The 23,650-nt window shown below is 48.7% G+C and overlaps 1 protein-coding gene and 1 pseudogene across 2 annotated transcripts in view; both read right to left on the bottom strand.

Moving 5' to 3' along the window:
* Positions 1-4,434: 4,434 nt before the first annotated feature.
* LOC116088880 lies at positions 4,435-5,114 on the bottom strand (annotated as a pseudogene).
* Positions 5,115-5,752: 638 nt separating this feature from the next.
* Stard8 (StAR related lipid transfer domain containing 8) overlaps positions 5,753-23,650 on the bottom strand; it is a 72,222-nt gene continuing 54,324 nt past the window's right edge. For both annotated transcript variants that reach the window (XM_031365463.1, XM_031365470.1), the window contains 13 exons: positions 19,670-19,741; positions 16,939-17,020; positions 15,928-15,991; positions 13,440-14,836; positions 12,660-12,833; positions 11,701-11,860; positions 11,086-11,284; positions 10,500-10,710; positions 10,136-10,250; positions 8,990-9,214; positions 7,843-8,060; positions 7,560-7,736; positions 5,753-7,402 (listed from right to left, as the gene is read on the bottom strand). In XM_031365463.1, the coding sequence (XP_031221323.1) occupies positions 7,285-7,402; positions 7,560-7,736; positions 7,843-8,060; positions 8,990-9,214; positions 10,136-10,250; positions 10,500-10,710; positions 11,086-11,284; positions 11,701-11,860; positions 12,660-12,833; positions 13,440-14,836; positions 15,928-15,991; positions 16,939-17,020; positions 19,670-19,741 (3,212 nt within the window). In that variant the 3' untranslated portion in view covers positions 5,753-7,284. The remainder of the gene's footprint in view (positions 7,403-7,559; positions 7,737-7,842; positions 8,061-8,989; positions 9,215-10,135; positions 10,251-10,499; positions 10,711-11,085; positions 11,285-11,700; positions 11,861-12,659; positions 12,834-13,439; positions 14,837-15,927; positions 15,992-16,938; positions 17,021-19,669; positions 19,742-23,650) is intronic.

Below are 23,650 nucleotides of genomic sequence, written 5' to 3'. Positions count from 1 at the left end.
GTTCTTTTCAGCATGCTTTGTTATAGAACCCAGGACCACCAGCCCAGGGGTGGTACCACCAACAATGGTCCTCCACATATTAATAAAATGCCCAACAGCTTGATGTTATGAAAACAGTTTCTCAACTGAGGCTCCCTCCTTTCAGATAACTGTAACGTGTGTCAAGTTGACATAAGACTAGCCATCAGAGGTAGGTAGATGAATATGTGGATAGATGGACAATTGACAGGTTGGATGAATGTATAGTGGGGTGAGTGGAAGACTGAGTGCCTGGGTGGATGAATGAATGGATGGATGCTGCAGGCCAGCCAGCATTGGCCTCTCTCAACCTGTGGGAGAAACAGGGTCCTGGTCAGATCGGCATGACATCGTCGAATTACAAAATGGCAGACATGACACAAGGAAGGGCAAGATCTGAATGTATTTCTCAAAATGGCATCAGACTTTTACAGTCATTACAAAAGAGAAAAGAAAAAGCTGGCAAATCAGCGGTCAAGGTACATCTGAGGCCATCTGATATACACTGGGTCTAAAACAGCAGCCATCTCCTCTGGAGCTCTGCAGCACCCCTGGGCTCCGGGCATGCTCGGGCCTGCGAGGGCTCTACCCAGGAGGGTAGAGGCTCGAATCTCAAGTGCTCTGCAGTACACTGTCTCACACACACACACACACACACACACACTCAGCTCAAGGTCCCGCCCATCCTTAGTAAATGCCCACTATGCTAATTTTCTGGGCAAGTAGAGACATGTCCCAGGGTTTTCATTCTTCTAATCCCTGGGAGTGATTCAACTGCTGTACTTGACTGAAAAATTGACCTTGCCCTGGGATTATCAACTTCTATTCTGTAAATTTCAATGCCCTACCCCCTCATTATCTCTCTAACAATGCCGGAGGCAATTAGTCTAAATGTGTAACACTCCCTACGAAATTCCAAGCCAGGGTTTGGCTAAGATATTGGAACATTGGTGGAGCAACGTTTAATTTTGTTCAGCTATTATAGTAAATCATATCTTGGGGGACACCTAGCACTTAAGACCCTCTATCGACTATCACAAGGACATATCTGGGCTACCTCTGAGTTAGGGGTTGCAGGAGACTGGCTTATTTGAAGCTTTGGCCTCATAAATTGATGTCACACGCAAAGTGTGCATGGCAGATAGACAATTAGAATAATGAATGAATGGATAGATGGGTTGAGGGATGGATAGATGGATGGATAAACCAGTGGAAGCAAAATATAGCCTTTGCTGCCTGCCTCTCTCAAGTTTTGCGGTTTGCCAAAGCACTGGTCACTTTCATACACGCTAACTATTTAGATGACTGACTATATTTGTTCCTCATGTAGAATGCTTGTTCAGCAAGTACAGAGGTATTGCTGTCATCAGTCCCTGGCCTATGCCTGGTGTAACAACAGGGGCTACCGCATATTGAACATGCAGTAAAGGTTTGTTGGACCAGTCACTGCCCCTCCATGGAAAAGGGCCTCCTTATTTCAAGGCATTTCGGAGAACTGAGGGACCAGGGAAGGTACAAGGTCAGGTTCACCCTGGGAAGGGAAAGGCCTAGAAACCAGAGGACCCTGAACAGCCTGTGAGGCAGGAGCTATGGGTGGCCTTACTTGCAGTAGCTTCCTAGCTCTGTGGCCCACCTTCCCCATGGAGCACCTCTGCCCTCTTGTGGACTCTACCGAGGATGGCTGCAGGCTGCAGCTTCCCTGTCACCCAGCAGCAGGCCAGTGCTCACAGGCTTGCTTGGTCCACCTTGCTCAGTAGCTTCTGCCACTAGGGGCAGCTGCAAGCACAGTCCAGAAAGCATGTCCTCCTTTTTGAGCCTGCAGCTTCCCATCAGTGTCTGGGAAGTGCCTGTGACACCCACCTAGACCTCTGCCCACAGTGCGTGTGCACGGCTGCTTTGTGGGCATCCAAACTCAGAGGCCAATGCCAGCACTTGTAGTGCTGTGAACTATGGGCAACTCCCACTGGCTACTGACACCAGGCAGGGCCAAGCATAAGAGGCATGGGGTGCCTCGCCCTGACTCTAGAGGTTGGCCACACCCTTGTGCAACAGAGATGCAGTGACTCAAAGTGCAGCCTGGTAGGCCTGCATGCCTGCATGCAAACATGCTTGCATGACTGGCTACCCTGTTGTACTAAACTTACACTCCTTACCTAATTAACTGAACCATTTCATAGTAAGTAGATTCCATATCAGTAAGTGGAAGCCTAGATTCCCAGAGAAACCTGAAAGCTGTGATTATCTCCATCTGGACCTGAGTTCCCACCTGAGCATGAGAGGTAGGGAGGGAATAAGCTCTGTCCCCCTTGGTGGCAATGCCCTGTCCAGCAGCCTGGTCCTTTGCCAGCCTGTGCTCTCCCATGCTACCTGCCAGAATCATGTCAGGATTTAATTGAAGACTCATGCAGTTCTCCTAGAAGGAAATGACCAGTCACCTTAGGAACTGGCTACCAAGGAAGGGCAGAGCAGGGAGGGTCCCTGCAAGCTGATTGAATGAAGAAGGGATACAGTCTGGGGTAGCCGTGAGACACCGAGGATCCCTTCTTCCTCTTCTAGAGTCCTTCTTCCCTCCACAGATCCGTTCACAACCTAAGCAGTGTAAGACATGAGGAGCGAGGCAGTGTCAGCAAGGCCAATCAGCAGTGAGAGACAGAACATGGGCTGGTGCAGGGCAAGCGGTTGACTACTCCGACCTCTGCATGGGGTGGTGTCCTCTCCATCCACAGAAGAGAGGACTGAGGCTCTGAGAGTTAGGTAAGTAAGACACATGGCTAGAACAAAGTGATGATTTTGAGGTTCCCACTCCCACTTCCTGAACCCCAGAGGCTGTGTGTGGGCCTCAGAGGGAGTTCAGCCAACTGCTTTGGATTCACTTGAACTGAACGGGGACATGTATCGTTTGCATTAACCTCCGGGGCTCATGGATCTGAGGGCACTGAATGAGACTGACTGTGAGAACCAGCAGCCTGGCATCACCTGGCCGGGAAGTTCTCAGGCTCGGTGCTCCATGGGGTCACAAGCCGTACAGGAGGTGTTGGTGCTTAGGAAATATGAGGTGTGCGTCTGGAAGGATCACGAGCAGCACACAGATAAGTATGAGGCCAGCTGGTTGTGCAGCTGTGCAGCACCCTGCTGGGTTACTTGGACCATGACTACCTGTGAAGAAGGCCTCAAACCACGGAGGGAGGGGTCCTTATGTGGATGGAACTGTAGCCTGAGCTGCCAGCCTCTCTGTCAACCCCGTGCTCTGTTGATTGCACAGGGCCTGCCTGGGGCTCCCCCTACCCTGGCAGCCAGCTCAGGGCATCAGAGGCTCCATAGAGAATACTGGAGGACTGTTGTTCCTTCCAGGATCCTCCCCCATCTTCCTTATCTGTCTTATTGACAATGAAGCCACATGTTCTGGAAGCTCACCCCTGATTATGCTCCCCCCTATCCCAAAGCTACCCTCTCACCCCACCAAAGCCAGAAGCTGAGTGGTTTTCTCCACATATGGATCCCTTCCACAGCCCCATGCATCACTGATGATGAAAAGCCAAAGATAGGCCCTGGCCAGTAGATACAAGACTTGGGAAGGTTGTGATAGAGGTGACTAGATGGTGACCCCAGTCTGTTTTAGCTTTGGCTAGTTGTGATATCTGTTGACAGATTCCTACCTGAACACTCTCAGAGCCAGGAAAGTGACAGAGCATGAATCATAGGCCCCTATTGGAGCTCTGATGAAGCTGAGCTGTGACAGGCAGCAGGCCTTTTGCACCTAGGCTAATAGTACTTCTGGGAAAATGTAGATGCTTACAGGATTCGAAAGTCTGCCCAGTGGTGTGCCATTTAAGAAGCATTCATCCCAGGAATAAGCTGCATACTGATTAATCTTATCTGATACTGTCCCCGAGTGATGTCTTAGCTTTGATTGACTTTCCTAAACATACTCAGTGATTCTTGCAAAAATGATTCTCTCTCTATATATATATGCATATATATGTACATATACATATGTATATACACACACACACACACACACACACACACACACACACACATATATATGCATTGATCAGAAACCTAAGTTTTATGACTACTCTCTTTGACCTGTGCCCTGGAGCTTAGAATGTTTTGTTTTCTCTAGTTTCATTTTGTTTTGTTTTGTTTTCCCTGGATTGACAGTTCTTTGCATATACACAATGCATACTAGTACTTCACATAATTTATATCACTGTTCAGTGACATCAGTATTGAGCTAATATAGACAGGGGACAAAAGTTGGGTTTCCTTTTTGTACCAAGTACAAAATATGGGTTCAACAGTTAATATAGACAACAGTTGTATAAGATCAACTTTCTGGATGACTCAGTTTACCATAGTGGATTCACAGCATCTTGCATCAAGACTTTGATGCCACACAGTGCTGCTTTGTTTCTGTGATGACAGTTGAGATCCTGACTATGTCCTCTTTGCTTGCCCCACATTTGCATGTTTTCCTGCTGCCACCATTGCCATTGCTACTGCTAAACTTGATGGATGTTTGAAGAGTCTTTTCATGAACTTGGAATCAGGTAATTCATGTTGGAATTCACCATATTCATTCATGGTTCATATCTCCTGCCTCATGTCAGGAATGCTTGTGTTGAGCACTTTTGGCAGAAGCACAAATTTCAATAATGGAAAAAACCATCATCATAACTATCGGGCTCGTCAGAAAGTCTGTCCAGTACTACGACTCCATTCTAATAATGTGAGAAGGTGGACCTGAAGATTTCATTTGGAGAGGACAAGGTAGTCTGACCACTTTTATTGTTTTGATGCAATTCACATATCTTGCTCTCTCTTTCTCTTTTTTTTTGAAGTGATATCAACTCAGGCAGGATCAAACTTGTAAGCTGGAGAAATAACTTCTACTACCTAAGAGCCAGATGAAAAAATCATTAACTACCAAACTCCCATCGGTCTTAAGGAAACCAACATGCTCTTCCTTCCACCAGCACTAGGTACAAGGAGATCCAGTCCTGAAGCTCCACCCCTAAAACAACCGCATGCCCCTTCATCTTGGAATGACCTTCCAGACCAATTCTACTACCTCAGGGGCCCTCAGCAGACATTCCCTGAGCGTAGCAGTACTAGAATGGGAGAGTTCTCACAGAATATCCAAAATCACAGCAGCTTTGATGAGTCAGGCCTATGGCTTAGAGCTTAAAAGTTTTATGGCCACAGCAAACTGGTAAAGGTCTTTCCTTTGGGGAGATCAAATAGAACGTGGCTTACACATCCCAATGCTTTGCTGCCTCAAGGTACCCAGCCTTCTTTTAAGTGTTGTGTATGTGGCATAGAACCTCGAAACCCGAGGCCTGCACCCCTACTACTTTCTCTTTGCCTGGGCTGCATACGAGTGGAAAGAATGAGATATGAGCCAGACACAACCCTTCTTGGAGCTGGTATGGACTCCTGAGATCACAACGAAAGCTGAAGCTTAAATCCAGGACCCTAGCCTGAGTCATGGAATGAGGGTTAAAGTTTATGTCTGAGTCTTGGCTTCTCCAAATTCTGCCTGCCTTCACAATCACCTTCCCAAGACCAGAGGTCTTTGAGTTTTCCTATGGTGTTACCCTAAGTCCGGACACCATAAGTTGGGAGTCCGCAGAAGGTAAGGGAAAGGCTCACAAACCGTGACCTATGGCTATGAGTTGCAACCCAAGCCCCTCAGCCCATTGTCTCAACAAAACAAAATCTCCAGAGCCAGTGTGCATATCCAGTCATGCTTTATTATTCTGCAGAGGGAACTGGTGTGGCCTGCCCTTCACCTCTCCTCTCTCGTGAACAGAAGTGTGTTAGTCCAGGCCCTCCAGACCCTGCTCCCATCCAGAGATTATAATGCACTCAAGAGGGAGTAGCTATGTGTGCATGCAGATATGTGTGTATATGTATAGGTATATACATATGTATATATACATATACACATATATATATTGGCTGTACAGTATTTATAGGTACAGAGAAAACAGGATTAACATCAGGATGATGGCTGCAACCCATCACAATCCAGTTTACTCAGCCAAAGACAAAGAAAGCACCACTTGGCCTCTGAATGGCTGCTAGGTTTCTATCTGAACAAACATAACCACTAGATGGGATAGATCCGGCTGGTATGAAGCCCAGGATGGCTAACGTAAGCCCTTCCTTGTGTTTTTCTAAGGTGTCTACTCTAGGAATGGACTGTTCTTTTTCTTTTTAAGGACACTTGGTTTTGCTTTTTCTTTTTATTGATTTATTTATTTACTATGTATATGAGTACACTGAAGCTGTCTTCAAACAGAAGAGGGCATCAGATCTCATTACAAATGGTTGTGAACCACCTCATGATTGCTGGTAATTGAACTCAGGACCTCTGGAAGAGTAGCCACTGCTCTTAATCACTGAGCCATATCTCCAGCCCAAAGGACTGTTCTTATAGACCACCACTGTGGGCAAAAGGCATGAGGATAGAGGATACATTTGTATATCTTGCTGCCACTGTCAGCTTTGGCCTGGCCTGTGTCATGGGAATGCGCTAATTCACTTAATCTATGGCCAGGAGTGGCCAAAGGCTGCCCACCACTCTAGGGAGTAACAGATGAAGTGTGGGTCAAAGTAGGGGAGGATGGTTCATTGGTGTCTTGGGGCTTGAGAAAGAAAGGTTCTCTATCCTCATATCCCAAGCTATCCCCATTTGTCATGTTACCTACTAAGGGCCCATAGGGCCACTGTCAATCTTCATAAAGGTCAGCATCATGTTTACATAAATAAAATGGACTGTGGTGGTTGTTGTGTCCCTGTGCTTACCCCATATGGTGTTCTAGACCTGTATTCAGGGTCAATGTTGGCCCCAAAGGCAGGATCAGACCTCATATTTAAACTCAAAAGAACCCTAGCATCAAACAAGATGGCCTAGCTTCTCGGTATGGCAGAGAGCCCAGGCTGCACAAGGCTCTCCACCTTCTTCCCCTGCTGGGCCTCCAGATTCAGCAGTGTCTTCTTGGTCAGGTGGATAGCAATGATCTTCTTGCCACTAACAAGATTCTCTTCACTTGTGATCAGAATGTAGTATGGGGGATGAAGGTGGGTGGAGGTAGGATACCTATACCCTCTTCTCTTGTGTATATGCAGAGTAGCATCAGGATGCAAGAGGATAGGCAGCTGGGCCACCTAGGCCTGGCTGTGTCCCTAAAGGCTTCTCAGTTCATATTCCCACTCATTTCTTTGGTGGCAGGCACCTGGGCAATGTCAGCTTAAGACTCACAGCTTTGTTTCCGGGCCAGCTGCCTGAAGTGTTGGGAAAGAATCTCGGATCTTTGCCACTTCCATGGCACACAAGTGCCCAAAGACTTTGTTGTACCAGTCAGGAGAACGGCCCCTGGGGAGGAAGAGGCAGGCAGATATAAGAAATCCGGTTTCTACCCAAGAGAGAAAGGAAATCTTTCCCATACTGGGTATCACTGACACAGGGTAAGGGCAATGGATGGGCTCAGGGATAAGGGGATGAGGCAGGCATCCCATCCCAGGCCTGGTACCTGAGGTCAGCACGGCAAATATGAGTGAGGCGTGAGCGGCCCAGGCCACAGGGTTCCATGAGGTACTGGGAAGTGAGCATGAGGGCACGCACTCCAGACTCTGGCACGGGTTGCTCAGGATCCAGAGACTGAGAGACAAGGAGGCACCCACCACGAGGCAGGTCTGAGCGCCACATCCTGGAACATGAAAGGGCAGGAGCCCATGTTCAGATCCCTGCTGCTGACTAGTGGCCCACCTTTCTAGTCCCGGAAGCACAGCAGGAAGGTAACAGGAATGCCTCACCTGAGCACCACAAAGTCACGGCAAGGATGAGGTGCCATGCTGTCAGTGACATAGTGGTACAGTTCCACACCTGGCATCAGGGCTTCCAGCACCTGGGCCCGCAGTAGGTCCTCATCCCACAAGGCCCGCTCCCGAAGGACACGATGCAGCACCACAGCTGGAGGGGCAGCCACTTCTGTGGATGCCTTCCACATTCGAAGTGGGTGCCCATCTGGTGCCTACAAGCCAAATGGGTAGGGATAGGAACACTATCAAAGTGAGAGCACTCCAAATTCATGCCAGTCCTCAGACTTGCAGGGCCTGGAGCTCCCTTCCTGTGGCTACTGGGCTCCTTGGCTGACCAGACCCGGACCCAGACAAACTGGCTGGTACCCATATTCTCTGTCCTTCCTATATGCCTGCTTCTCAGCCTGCTCTACAGCACAAGGCAAAGATGAGTCCCACGCATTCAGATGCTTACAGGGCCTATGGACAATGTGGGCATAACGTGTGGTATTTCTGGATAGGGGAAGACAAGGGAGAGATTACCCTTAATGGATTTGCTATCGATGTATTTTGCACATGCCAGGTTCTTTTCCAGTTCCCTACCTTAACCCTATGGGGAAGGTTTAGTCATGGTCATTCTATATACAGGAAATGTCTCGCTTACAGTGTCACTCAAGAAAGACATCCCAGGGATATCAAGGCTCCTAACAGAGGGACAGTCTTAGGAGCCACCTCCAGCCCTAGCCTGGACTGAAGGCACTGGATAGAGAAAGCTCTGTAATGTGGCATCTAAATGTGGTCTGGGAGAAGTTCTTACTTGGAGAAATGTCAGTCCAGGTAGCAGGACAACAGAAATGGAAACACAGAGGGGCTCTTACAAGGGGCTTTGCCTGCCCAGGACCAAAGAAGACCCATGCATTTCAGTGAACTACGTCATGGTGACAGTGAGTCTGAAGTAGAGCTGTGGAAAAGAACTCAGGAAGGTGGCCCCAGAAAGACACATTGGTCTCATACGGTTCCTAACCCCTCCAGACACTCATTCAGCTGACTGTTATACCCGAAAATACCAAGCAGGAACTCAATAAGGCTGGCAGAGCAACTCTACAGGACAAGTCTAGTGCTCTTTCAAAGCCTACAATAAAATGGAGAGTGTCATGCTCACCTTCCTACAAGCCAGCTCTGTGTGCTGGGGCCCCGGCACATTGGTCCAGCCCTTGAAGCGTTCTGCAGCATCCCGAAGCAGCTCCTGCACACTCTCCTCCATGTAAAGGCTCAGACTCACCCCAGCAGCCTGTGCCTGCCTCAGCTCAGCCAGGGCTGGGCCAGGAGGGCTGAGCTCAGCTGCACTGTAGGAACCACACAGTTGCACCACCATATCCTGGGGCACCTGGGAGGGCGCACACACACACATACACACACACACTGAGTGGGTGCTGTGGGGAGCAGGGCACCCCACAAATGTCAGTGTTAAGAGTGAATGGAGGCGCATGGCTACTGCACCACAGCGAGACAGATAAGAAGCTGAGGGAGAAGGTTCACACATTCGAGTCTGAGGAGTATGTGTCAGGCGGGGCTCCTTGCCCGACTTGGAGTCTGTGATGGCTAATCTTGGTTGTCAACTTGACTAAAACTGGAAGCAGCTGAAAAACCAAGCAGCTGGGCACACTTGTAGAGGGCTTTCTTTATTGGATCCTTTGAGGTGGGAAGACCCACCCAAAACCTGGGCCATTTGAGGTCAGAAGACTCACCCTAAGTCTGGGCCACCCCTTCTGGTGGCAGCCCACATGAAAAGACACATTAAAAAGAAGCTTTTGGCTTTTCCCCTGCTTGCCCTCACTCTTGCTTTCCCTCTCTCGTGCTGCTGAGCCATTCCTTCACTGGTCTTAGAACCTCTTTTGGGATTCCAACGTAGATCAAAGACCAGCCTCATGAACTCAACAACTACTAGACCTCTCTATTGGGAGACAACCATTGTTAGAGTAAATCCCTATATACAAATAGATATTCATTCTATCAGATCTGTTCATCTAGGGCAGTGGTTCTCAGCCTTTCTTAAGATATGATCCTTTAATACAGTTTCTCATGTTGTGGTGACCCCCAACCATAAAATTATTTTTTGTTGCTACTTCATAACTGTAATTTTGCTACTGTTAGGGACTGTAATGTCTATATTTTGGGAGATAGAAATTTGCTAGAGGGGTCGCAACCCACAGGTTGAGAACCACTGCTCTAGCGAGCTGTGATACAGAGTCCAAGGGTCAGGCCTGATAATGCTGATAGTCAGGTACCTTAGCCTTTCCTGACTTACCTGGAAAAGCTTCTTGCAGTCACTGATCATGTGTGACAGGCCTTGGGTAGCGGCCATGTTCTCACTCAGGTCCCTGGGGCCTGGCCGGCCAACCAGGCTACGTTTGCTCTTGATCCTGGAAGGAGATAGGGACAGAAGATGATGGCACTAAGACAAGATGGGTGATAGCTGCCTCTCAGTTCTTGGGAAGCCAGTTTGCCTGTCTTGACCATAAAATCATCTGGTGGCTTTTAGGAGAGGCCTGCTCCACAGTGGCTAAGGCTAAAATCCCTTAGGGTGTGGGCAGGAACAGCACTGGTAAGGCCCCAAACCCCATGGAGCCAAAGTCTCCTGGACTGGCCCTGGCATGCGCTACCCAGTTCACCTGGGTGAGGGGCTATCCTTCTTGGAGACATTGAGGTGGAAGATGGAAGGTGCCAGGCACACCGCCAGGTTGCCAGCTGTCATCTGGTTTTCCTCGGCAGAGGCGATGTCACTCAGAAAGTAGAGCAGAGTCTGTAGCACTTCTCGGTTCTCGTCAGGGAGCAGCAAGGTGGCGGCTTGTGCCGCTGCCAACCACTGTTCTTTGGGGAGGACTGTAGGGCAAGAAAGGCACAGGGCCTTCTTTATTTCCCCAGAAGCACCAGCAGCAAGCTTCCTGTTTTCCAGAATGCACAAGGCCTGACAGTCTCCAAAGGAAAGGGTCAGATGGGCTCTGTGATGTCACTGGTGGCTAGATGTAGCATGGCTCTAATCTCAGGACAGCCTTTGGAAAAGCCCTTTCCTCGGGACCACAGCCTACCCGACCAGAACTAGGTTTAAGAGAATCACAGGATGTGGCCCCTCTCCAAGTGCCTTTTCAAATCCAGAGAGTAAAAGTTCCCATGAGCCCATGCAGCCAGCTGCCAGGTTCATTTCCCACAAGCCCTCAGGAGCAAGCAGGTTACTAAGGAGGGGTTCAGGTGACTTACGCTGATAGATTTGTAGGAAAGTGGTGGTGAGCTTGCTGGTAAAAATGGGCTCGGGCAGGTCTCTGAAATACTGCTTCAGTAAATCAGCCACATCGTAGGCAGACTGGCCCTCATAGCAGACGTTGTCAGGGGAGGTCTCATTCATTTGGCGTAGGCTCTGAATTCTGGACTTGACCCCAGACTTGCGGAAGATGCCCACCTAACCCATTGAGAAGGGAAGGGAAACTGTGAAGCCAGGACTGGGGTGTCAGGAGCATAGGCCACCTTGGAGACTGGGAAGTCTGCCAAGCTTCCTGATGGGCTCAGCATGTCTAGAGGGTCTACAGCCTGGTGGCTGTCATGGAGATGAGAGTGAACAGGTAGCCTAAGGCTGGGGCAGTCTCTGAGACTAGGAATACTACATAGCCTGGGACAGAAAGAAGCTGCCCCCAAAGTAGGCAGAAGGCTCCAGCTATAAAGAAAGGAGAACAACTTTGGCATCAACCTTGCTGAGACTTGCAAAGACAGGAAAGGTTTCTGGTGAGTAGCCAAACCCAAGAGAAAGGGGAGAGTAGTCGGCCTTGGGCCTTCCTCACCTCCCAGCATCCCTTCCATGCTGGCTCCCTGAGGACTCACCTGGTCTAGGCACTGGCTTCGTAGGTAGCGCATAGCTTGCTGAATGCTCTGAGGCAAAGGCTGGCCTGTGCGCTGTACATGAATGAGAGGTGGCACTCCAAATACATGGTGTCCCCGGTAGTCTGGGGTCTTGTTTCTTTTCATAAACTTAGGCATTGACCTGTGTGCGGGTTAACAAGAAATCAGGAGAAGAGAACTTTTCTTGAAGGCTATCTCTTGTCCAGAAGTGAGAGGAATAGGGGACACATTATGTCCTCAGAAAGCACAATTTAGTGAGCGCCTGCTTTAGCCTTAGCTGGCAAAAGCCATAGGAACATAAGAGCCCTCGTTAGTAATTCATGCGGCCCGCAGGAGGTCTTAAATTTAGAGGAAGAACCATTAGGAAGAAGAAGTACACCTACTAAGTTAGAGGCCTATGGAGAGGAGGTGGTAACTCAGCAGCCCAGGACAGGACAGAGTGCTATTGTCTCATAGGAGGAGTAAGGCAAAGGCAGTCCAGGCAGAAAGGACAGCATGAACGAAGGCACAGAGAGAAGGGCAAGTAGTCCCACAGGCTGTCAGATGACGCTGCTTGAGAACTGGTGACTAAAGGGCCAGAAGGATGCGGCTACCCCAGAACATGAGAGGATCACGACAGAAAGGAATCTGGATAGCGGGAAGCCACAAGGCTGTTTATTTACTCAATACACGACAACTGAAGCGTACTTTAGGACAATCTCACTGGCGGCAGCAGAGAGGATGGGAAAGAGAAAGGACAGCTGGAGGACCTGGGGATTTCCAGAACATGTCTATCCTAACACAGCACACACACCCCCACCCCCCAGCCTCCTGGAACAGTACTACCCCACTGGCCTGTGAGCTCAGCCTGCCAGTCTGTTCTGCCTCTGGGCTGTACTCCCAGGACGTAAAATCTAAGAAAGTCCATAGCTCCTGTCCTGCACATCTCAAGAGACACTCACCATACCCAGGCCTGTTTGTGAGGCACAGTGTACTTCTCCATGAAGCCTGTGAGCCGCAGCAGCGAGCCCTTGTGAAGCAAGTTGATCTGGCCAGCAAACTGCCTGTTGATCTCCAGGGACTCTGAGTTGAGGCTGGGTCTGTGGGAATTCTGGAAGCTGTGCCAACGAAGCTTCCTGAAGGGAGAGGGGCAGAGAGCCCCCGAGACACCAGTTTGGTAAGCCTTAGGGAAGGCCATGTCCTTCTGGTCCCTTTTTATCACCCCATTGCCATCCCTGCCCAGAAAGGAAGTGTAGGGAAGTGGGGACGCGTGGAGTGCTACTATATGGTGCTTTGGGGGTGGCAAACGCTTGGTTTCAGCGTTTGGGTCACCAAAGGTTCAAGGTGCTCCCTTGGAGGGTGGCACCAAGTTCAGACCCACTTAGCCCCGAAAGGCAGTGCCGGTCTTGACCCGTTCTAAGGCTACCATGGCAAGAAACTCTCATCGCCCAAGCTGAGAAGCAGAGGCCGTCTCTAACACCCTTGCTGCTAAGATGAGGAAACTAAGTCCAGAAAAGGCAGCACTTTCTCAAGGCCACACCAGGGTTAGAGCTTGTACTGAACACTCAGAACTCCAGACTCTTGAACTCGGTCTCCTTTTTCTCTTGGGACTGGCTGCCTGGAAATGATCTTCTGGCCACCAAGAACTTTCCCCTGAGCTTTATGACTAGGAAAGCAGATGAGAGAGAAGGCAGAGACTAAGAAGGGACCCCCCCACTCCCATCCCTACTCCAAACTCCTACCTGCATGGTCTGGTAAGCGAGGCCCCGACACCTGAGTCACGACGCTCACGGGGTACTGATGCTTGCGGTCCTGCCGGGGCGTCTGCGGCATCAGCCTCATTCACCGAGTTGCCACTACTGTCAAGCTCACTGGAGGAAACCGCTGTGTCAGAAATGGAATGCCCTTCCTCCACAGACAGGCTGGAGGCAGAAATAGGCTCCGTAGCTGACTTTGCTTCTTGCTCAAGATCCTGGGCCTGAGCTGGAGCCTCAGCCTCTGCCTGGACCAATGGTTCAACTACAGCTGGGGCCTGATCCAGGACTATCAGTGGGACATCCTCCTTGACTTGGGTTGGGAACCCTCTGTGGACTTGTGACTCTGCCTGAGCTAGATCTTCATCCTGGCTTTCCACCTCAGCTGTGGCTACTTCCACTAATGAAGTAGCTTCCTCCTCTTCCTCCTCTTCCTCCTCCTTATCTCCAGGTCTCAGGTCTGGGTACATGGTCTGAGACCACAGCTCTACCCGTTGCTGTAGTCCCCACACATGCTCCAGGATGTCATCTAGATGGGCATAGCTGCCTTCACCCTCCTCAGCTTCAGCTTCAGCCTGTATAGGCTCAGCTGGGTACAGCTCAGGCAAGTTGTCGTAAGTACTGGCATGACTGCCTGTGGAACCACAGGAGCCCCGGCGCCCTTCATAGCCCCAGCACCTACTTCGCTGCCAATCTGCCAGGTGACGATTGTCATCTGGACAAAGGCTTTCAATGGACAGAGAACGAGGGAATGTGCCTGGCTTATGGTCCCCAGGCACATGCACCAGACAGTCACGCCTGCGTATAGGCTGAGGATGCCGGAATGTGGCTACAGGCCAAGCCTCCCAGGCTTTCTGAGTCTCACCATCTCGGACCCTGGCTGAAGAAGTGGTGACCCTGTTCTTGGCCCTGTGAAATCCAGCTGAGAGGAAGCCACGGCAAGTGCGGAAAGATGAAGCTTTAGTGGCCTTTTCCGAGGTGGTTAGGCGTTGCTCAGGTTCTGTTTGCCGGCTGTCACCCTTTTCCTTCCTCCTCAGAGATTCGAGGTGCTTGAGGAAGCTTCGAGAATAATGCTTCTTTACTTTGTCTTGGGAACCCTCCTGGCCCTGGGTGGGACTAAGGAAGGACTGGTTACTTGGGCTGGGGACACGACCTAACAAAGGCGGGTCTGCTGGCTCTGGTGAAAGGCTCACGGAGATGGCTGGCAGGGAGGCTGCACTAAGCTCAGTGAGGACGCTTTCACAGCTTGAGGTTCCCAGGAGGCTAGGGCTTGGTGGGGCCAGCAGGGCAGAAGAAGAGCCCATGAGAGACCCACACTTGCTTTCCTGCTCAAAGGCCCAGTGGCTGCTGATGGTGCATTGCTCCTCCTCTTCTGAGTCATCATCCTGAGGGGGGGAATCATAGGGAGGGGGTCACAGAAGCCCAACAGACAAGTACCTGCTTGTGTTCTACTCTGCTACCAAGTGCCTTGGGGTAGGATGGGGTGAGGAGCTTTGCTTTCTGGTAGAGGACATGGAGTAGGAATGGAAAGCTGGCTCTCACTAGGAATCAAAGATGGAACCTAGATGTATCGTGACAGTCATCCAATTGATCCACTGTCCCCACTTCACAGATAGGGAATGTGACTCAAAACAGAGGACATTTGCCCAACATCATTTATTGTCATGGTTACATCAATGACAGAGATGATTAAATGTTCATTGACTATAGCTTTAGATTAAAATTATGGTATCTAAGAGCTGGAGGGGATTTTAGATTTTCTAATTCATTTTCTCCTTGGCAAGGTGAGGAAACATCCAGACAGGAATTGAAGCTTGCCAAAGGGCACTTTAGTTGTCAGTGACAGAAGTGTCCCAGACAATGCTTTGTCAGTTTGGCTACCCTACCTGGCTGCAGGCTTCTGGTAGGGAAAGCTCCAGAGGAAACTAACAAAACGTGTCCCATAGAAACAACAAGGCCATAAGGCTTACTTTTGAGGCCTTACGGGACGACCTTAGATAGTTGGCAGTCCAGTCTCCTGACTCATTTTAATGATGGGAAAATAAGGCTAGGGGCCAAGGGAGTAAGATCTTATGGAGGTAAGGCTATGATGATGATCCTGACTTCTAATCCCATCAAGCCAATGACCTTTCTGCTACCTTGTCCCACCCCTTCTCCCATTCAAGGAATTTTAGCTATGATAAACCAAGTAGTGAAGTTAAATGGTTTTCTCTGAGGAAGACCATCACTAGATCAAGTTATTGACATAAACAAAAGGGAGAGGTGGTTTGAGTAGGGAGTAGAGTCAGGCAGGAGCCAAGGTACTTGCTCTCACATGCTCCTTTAGGTGATGCTCACCAAAAGCCTAAGTGAGCTCATCGAACCTGCAGTACAGGAGGAGGTCCCTGCATCTCCACCCCCATGCTAGAGCTTGTTCATAAGTGCATGGCCCAGCACTGTGCCGGGTACCGTGACCTCACCCCTTGCCAGGATTCACCTGCTTGCATTGAAAATGAACCTCAAGCTTCATCGAAGCACAATTGTTCAGGGTCATCAGCCTCCTGCAACACAAAGGATGTGTTCACCCAAGGTCCCCAAGTCCCCAGAGCCTGAGATAGCCTACCAAGACACTTGCAAGATGTCATCCACCATTTCCCATGGTCAAGTGGTCAAAACTCCTCCAAGATTAACGTCCATGATGTCTAAAGTATGATGCTGGGAAGATTAGAGCCTCTGTCTTCTGGGTACTGAGAGATATAGAAATCAAGAACAGAGGCATTCGGAAGGGACAGTGGACACACCGAGGATAAGACTGGGAACTTTCAGGAAGAGATGGGGTACAGTCTAAGAAGGCTTCCTGGAAAGCAGAGATGGGATGCTGAGGATAAAAGAAGCAGGGATAGCTAGTCCAGACTTCTATGGGAGCCTGTGACAAGATAAAGAAGGAAGGCCACAGTCAGTCAACAAAGAAAGTAGCAGGAGAGAGTGTGCTCAAAGCTAAGGGAGGTCAACAGAAGGGTGGCAAAGGTGTCATGCTGAAATGGTTTTGTATTTTTGCATAGAGGCAGTGGCAGATTTGAAACAGGAGAGAGTGCCTACCTGGGGTTTTAAAACGGTGATTCTGGTGGCTGTAGAGAGGATGGCTTTGTTGGGAAGGAGGAGCAGAAAACAGAGGCTAGCCACCGAAGCAACTTTAATAGACTCAAGGAGAAATAGTGGTTTAGTCTTAGGAAACAGCAGAACTGGTTTAAGTAGAAAGAGTCTGAATGCATGGCATGCTTTGAGGAATTTGAATCAAGACCGGATCTGGGTCTTCTAGCTACAGTGATAGGGCTAGAGGAGGGGAATCATAGATACAGTAACTATAATGAGCAATGTGATTGCAGAAAATGAGCCTCATTCATCAATTATGCTCCCCTCCAATGGAAGGTACAAGGGAGTTGACATTTCTACAAAGCAGCACGAAATTGGGCTCAAGGCTTCCTAGGTCTGGCCCTCAGCCCCCTACCTGCACAGGGCCCCCAGAGAGTCCTGGTCCAGAAAACTGTAGTCCTTCTTCACAGAGCCAATATCCAGGGGGAACACACCTTCTGTGTGGTGGAAAGAAGCAACGGTGAGTCTGGCAGGGGATCAGAAATGGCCCCAGCTACACTTGGCCTGCAGGGTTTGGGGCAAGGAAGAAAGGAAGCAAGAAGGCAAAGGCCACAGCAGACAGAAAGCCTAGGAATACAATAGAGGTGGTAGGGTTTTGTTCATAAAGTCTCTCTAAACCTTAGACCTTAGACCTATAGGGGTCCCATATCAGATATCCTGCATATTAGATATTTATATTACAATTCATAACTAGCAAACTACAGTTATGAAGTAGCAACAAAATAATTTTATGGTTAGGGGTTACCAAAACGTGAGGAACTGTGTTAATGGGTTGCAGCATCAGGAAGGCTGAGAAGAGTTTAGAACTTGAGAACCATACTGTAGAGTGTTAGCCATGGGATGAAAGCTTATGTCCCCAACTGCAGGTGCCTACAAGGCAGTGGAGCCTTTAGGAAGTCGAGCCCAGTGGAAAGAGTGGAGTCATTGAATGGGTATCAGAATTTCATCCCTGTCCACAGTATCCCTCCTGACCTTTCCTCTTTAGCGTACCCTGAGGCATGGAACTTTCCTCCAGTCCACTTTCCACCATGATGTTCTGCCTGGCCACAGGCCCAAAGCAACACGAACAAGCAACCATGGATAGAAACCTCAAGGCCAAGTAAATCGTCCCTCTTATTCAGCTGTTTATCTCAGGTATTGTGTCACGGGGAAAGAAAGTTAATGAGGCAGAGAAAATACCCAGGGAGGTCAGAGTTGGTAGTTGAGGGAGAATCTCAAGAATGTCCTGGAGGCCTGAGCTGAAATGAAGAAACAAGGAAAGCAGGTCCAGGTCCAGACAACAGGCCTTAGACTCTCCATAGTTGCCAAGAGCCAACTTGAGGTCTCTTTTATTTGAATTCTGAGCTTTCAGATAGGGGACCTCCTGCCAATCCGAGGCAAATAATGGGATGTAGGGAGGGAACAAGGACAGAGAGGACAGCATGTCAAGGACAGACAGAGGATACAATGTCTTTCCAGAGCAGTGAGAGCCATCTTCTTAGGACTCAGGGAAAGGAGGGGAAAAAACCCAAGACATCAGGAGAAAAGGGAGAGAGAGAAACCCATCGCACATTCATTCAGTCGCTGAGCACGGTACAAAGTAGTAGTAAACAACACAAAAGTGGGGTCCCTGCCTTCAGGGAGCTTACACTCTCATAGGAAACAGGCTATAAATAATATGCAAAACCTAGGTGAACACAAAGGCAAAGCCTGAGCATGGCCGACAGGGCAAAGAGGCGCTGGTTGCAGTGCAATTTCTTGATGAGATAGAGGTAGTAGCCCAGGCCTTTCTAGGGGCGATTTCTGAGAGAGAGAGACACAGAGAGACAAAGACACACAGACAAGAGAGTCTACAAGTGCTTGAAGGCTGAGAAAAAGGTGGCTAGGCAGAGAAATTGGAAAGAGCTTTTTTTTATTTTTGTCCAGAAGAAACAAAATGACCAAGGTTGTGATGAGGGAGAGACCTGGGTAAGAGCAAGTAGGAAAGAGCCCAGGGTGTAGTGAGCAAAGGAGAGGACTAGTCGGCCAGAGTGTAATATTGGCACTCATTCCACTTGTCAAAGCACCTGAGTCCCATGGCTAGTCACTGCCAAGGGTGGGTCTGAGGAAGCGAAAGAGAGGCACAGAGGTCATGAAGGACCCTGGTGCCCTAGCCTGAGTGATCCACGGTGGATCACAGCAGAACTGGCAGTGGAGGCATTAAGAAATGGATTCATTCCAGAAGAAGAAAAGGCTTGCAGGATGTTTAGTCATGGGTAAGAAGCGAATTCAGGATAATTCCTGGATATGCAGAACCTAGGCAACAGGGTGGATGGCTATGCCTTTAGGAGTTTTTTGTTGTTTTTTGTTTGTTTGTTTGTTTTCCTTTTTTAAGGCTTGGCAAAATCTCAGAGGCACCTGATAGATCTCAGAGTAAAGACACTGAGTTGGTGGTTCATCAGAGGAAATCAGAAGCTTTGAAATGAGGTCTGGACAGACTCCTTCAGGAGCTGTCCCTGGAGCGATCAATGAAGATCTCACAGCAAAGAAATGCGGGGAAAGCAAAAGGCTGAGCCCTGGGATACCCTAATATTTGGAAGCCAGTTAGAGGAGGCAGAGTCAGCAGACTGACGGCAGCAGGCAGAGATGAAGTATTTCAGAAGACGAAAGGGAGTGGCTACCAGCACTGAATACTATTGAGAGGAAAGAGTAAGGTGAGGGCTGGAACTCTAAGAACAAAACCCAGAAAAATAAAGACAAAAGAAGGAAAGCAGATGTGAGGCCATTGCTGTGGGCAAAGTGAGGTCCAAGGCTGAGACACCAGGATGCATAGTAGTTCCTCCTTCACTTTGTCTTCAGGAAGGACACAAAGCAGCAGGATGAGCAGGATGGGGTTGGGGAGGGCGTTCCTTTAAAATGTGCCTGGCACCAGAGGTAGAAGGGGATGAGAGCAATCGCATAGAGAGTTCTGAGTGCCCGGAGTTAATTCCCTGCACAAAGCCGATCAGGATGCACAGGAGTTTTTGTGTAGTTGCAGTAAGCATGCGTTTTACCCATTTTGCAGATGAAAAGCTGCAGGAGAAAGCAGGTTTTGGAAGAGGGAAGGGAGAGCAATTGAGTAGCTTTACCTTCAAAAAGCTGAGCATACTGAGGGAATCCTGTGGCCCGGAGCCATTCACATGCTTTTTTGGCCTCCGCTTCTAAAAGAGAGCAGAAGAAAAGAAATAGGCAGAGAAATCAGATTAACAAATTGTTGGCCTAGTACTGCCTCACACCCAGTAGGCAAGCATGTTTAGTTCTGGTGATTCCAGAATCGCAAGGAAGGTACAATGTGACTGGTCAACAATGGTACCCTCTGCTCCCTGAGCTCTGTTTCCTATATAGACCACAGCTTTCCTGAATCTCATTCCCAGCCTGTCCCAAGTCCCTCCCACTCTCCCAACCCATGACCTAGACCAAAACACAATACCATCAGTGGCTTCTAGGATTGTCAGTCTTCCAGGCCCTAGGCATAGGATCCTAGTTCAGCTTGGAGATGCGAAATGTCCAGCAATTCTTACTACTTTCTTTCTCGTTAGCATACTTGCCATCATCCAAAACCCTGAAAGGGTAAATCTCATTCAACACATCATCACCTGTAAAAGAAGGCTCTTCTCCTCGGGGTAATAAACAAACTCAGAAAGAAAATGACTCAAGCCAGACACAAGACATACCTATAATCCCAGCACTTAGGTGGTGGAGGTGGGAGGATTATGAGTTCAAGGCCAGCCTGGGCTGGAGAAACTGAGAGGAGGGGAGGGAAGTAGGAAGAATGGGAGAGATTTACCTACAGTCTCATAATTGGCCAAGTGGGTAGTGCTGGGACTGGAGTCCTAGTTAAGTCTGACTCTTTTCTGGGCTTCCAGACCTTGGGACAGCAGCTTCCCCAGATTTTTCCTCCCTGCCTATTCATTACTGTCCACTCCACCTTCCCCAGGTGGCTTCCCAGGACAGTTCTACCTCTCTTTATGGGCTCAGCCTGTTTGTGGAACACTCCAGTGCTGACCTTTAGGCTGTCACAGTGCTGACCTGTGGGGGTCTTGTGGGGTTAATAACTGGGCTGGTCTATATCTTCTGTTTTGGGGGGACCTGGCACAGAGCTGGACACAATGCACAACCAGACAGAAGCTACAGAAGAGGCTCTCCTGGCCACCCGAGACACAAAACACTGGCAGCAGAGTTCTGGAACTATCCAGCAGTAGCTACTTGTTCCCCGCACAGGCGTAGCCAAGGTGCTGCCCAGGAGGACTGTGGCATTGTGGGCTTGGCAGGGGAAAGCTGCTGGTCTCCAAAGAGCTGCTCTGACCATGGAGTCTTGCCCTCAACATTTTCTCTCTGTGTGGTGGCCCTGCTGACCAAAGAACTCTAAGGAGACTGCTGGGTTTCTTCCAAGACAGAAAGAGCTCTATAATCTTAGTACTCAGTTACAAGGAAATCTAGGAGGAGACCCTGGCAGCCAGGATTGATGAGAAAAAGGACTCTTAAAACCCTCTTTCAGAAATGCAAGTACACAAGAGAGAGAAGAGTAGGAGAAGGGGCCTCGGTGAGGTTTCTTAGGGTCAGAGTCCTACTAGCAGAACCTCAGCTCATCTGGCAGGGGGCAATGCAGGTCTAATGAAAGATTCACCTCCCCAAGGCCAGTAGTTCAGGGCTAAGGCAAGGGAACAGGGGAGCTGCACAAGTGAGGGAGCATCCTCACAAACATATGGTTTGGCAACTCCCTTGTCCTCTGTTTCCATCATAGCCCCAACAGAAGGCATTTCCAATATCTGAGCACCTAGCATGACAACCCATTTTGCTGTCCTGTTACTAGGATGAAAAAAAAATGTCTAAAGAATAGAGCAGGTCAGACTTTCCAGAGAGATGTGAAAAGGAGACAGGGACCTCTAAAAGGTAAGGAGACTGGTATGCTCACGAATCCTCTGCATGCTGGGGACACTTCATGTTATTTTTATGTATTTGTTCGTGTGTGTGCGCACGCACATGCATGCACACATGTGATCTCATCATCTCTCCAGCCCCATCTTAACATTTTTAAAGCTATAATGCATAAGGGCACACACACCCCAAAAAATTTTAAAGTAACTATCTAATGTCCCCCAGAATTAAGTGTCATAACTGAAGCTCCAACCCTGAACATTTAATCCCATTTTGGTGCTCTTTTCCAAGGCATTACATTACCAGCCCTCAGATTCCAGACAAGCAAGGAGCCAATTCTAAGTTCTGAAAAATCACAAGCCTGTGTTCAAATCCTGAGGTTTCCAGGCACCGACTCTTTGACAATGAGCAAGTTATATAATCTCTCTATTGCCTCCACTAAAAGGAGCATTAAGCAAAACACTAGGGAAGGGAAAAACTATTGGCACCTTATTCCAAGCCCTCACTAACTGTGCTCCTTCCCAGATCTGGTTTTGAAAGTCCCGAATAAAAAGGGAGTAACTGGATAGTGTCCTGTCTGACATGTGCTTCTGTGCCTGAGCAATGAGTCCCATCACTGTCAGAATTGGAGCCAAATGGCCCAGGGAAGAGAGGTTAAAAGGGAGAGACTTTGGAGGAGCTGCAAGACAAAGGAAAGGAGCAAAGGAGTTTAGGGTACGTCTCAAGACTGAATTCCTCAGCAGCCCTCCATAGCAGGAATCCAGAGAATGTAATGGGTTATTACCGAGCAGGATGTCAGGGACACTGACTTCTGACAATCCAGCATTTCAGGAAGACCTGGAGGCCCTGAGGCTCCTTCTCAGATGGAGTAGTAGTCAGGGACATATGTCTTGGTGATTAAGGGGTGAGCTAAAGTACTTTGTTCCATCCATCCAACATGCCCCGGCCTGTCAGGTAGGCCAGAAGTGACCGCACCTCCCACCTACTTTAGAGTCAACTCACCTGAGGCTGGAACTAGCACAGCCCAGATTGAGAATTGGCTTATGTGCCCAGGAGGAAGAGTGACACTGGGCAGGCTGAGGCGAGTGGGGCAGGAATGTCTGTAGCCCCTGGCCGTAACCTCTGTGTCCAGATGTGCAGATTCCAGAGCATGACTGCCAGTTGTTTCAAGTGTTGTATTTTGCAGCTAGTGTTCTGGCCAAAGCCAGGACAGGTCAGTAACAGCATTTAGCTGGTACAAACTGGATTCCATCTATATTAAAGCTCAATATCCTCGGGGGAAGTGCCTAACTGATACAGAGCACAGGATAATGGTAAGCTCCAGACAGGAATTAGGCCTCAAGTTTTACCCACAATTCTCCTGTAGAGAATGTCAGAAAAAGGATAATGATATACAGAGCTGTCACAGGCTTCAGAAGTCAATGACAATATATGTACCTGCATATATACAAGTCACATACCATAGATCTTGTTAGCATAGAGATTTATATTTATATTTATTTATTTATTTATTTTGCAGAGAAGGGACCAAGGTGAAAACCAGGGGTCCTGTAGCTCGCATTCTACAAACATGGGAACATTTCATACACTCAGACAAAAAGCAGCACTTTCTGTCTAATGATAACAAGTAAATTGAGAAAAAAAATTTCCAATCGAGCCAGTTTCCCTGGGTATTTTCCTTCATTCTCTAAACTATGGTTCCCACATTTATACAGTGAAGATTAAAGACTCTCCTGCTAGAACGAAGCCCTTTAAATCAACTAAGCAAGGCACAGATGAGCTCACAGATACTGAAGCAGCAAGCGCAGGGCCCACACAGGTCTGGACTGGGTCCCCTGCATATATTCTGTAGCTTTCAGTACAGTGCTTTTATGGGACTTCTGAACACGTGGGTCTCTGACTCTTGCACCTGCTCTTAGGACTCTTTTACTTTCCTGTTGGCTTGAGTTGTCCAACTTCAATCTGATAGTTTTTGCTTCATCTTCTTATATATTATTTTGTTACTTTTGGTTGTTATATCTTTGAGGCCTGTTCTTTTCTAATGAAAGACTGAAATTAAGTGGATCCAGAGTAGAGGAGAAGTAGGGAGGAACTGGGAGGAGTAGGGGAGGGACTACAATCAGGACATATGAGGAAATATTTTACTTTCAATAAAAGCAAAAAAAAAAAAATTCTCCTACTGAGTTCTTAGG

Source organism: Mastomys coucha, chromosome X (assembly GCF_008632895.1).
Source record: "Mastomys coucha isolate ucsf_1 chromosome X, UCSF_Mcou_1, whole genome shotgun sequence".
Taxonomy (NCBI): domain Eukaryota; kingdom Metazoa; phylum Chordata; class Mammalia; order Rodentia; family Muridae; genus Mastomys; species Mastomys coucha.
This window is presented reverse-complemented; position numbering and strand designations above follow the sequence as displayed.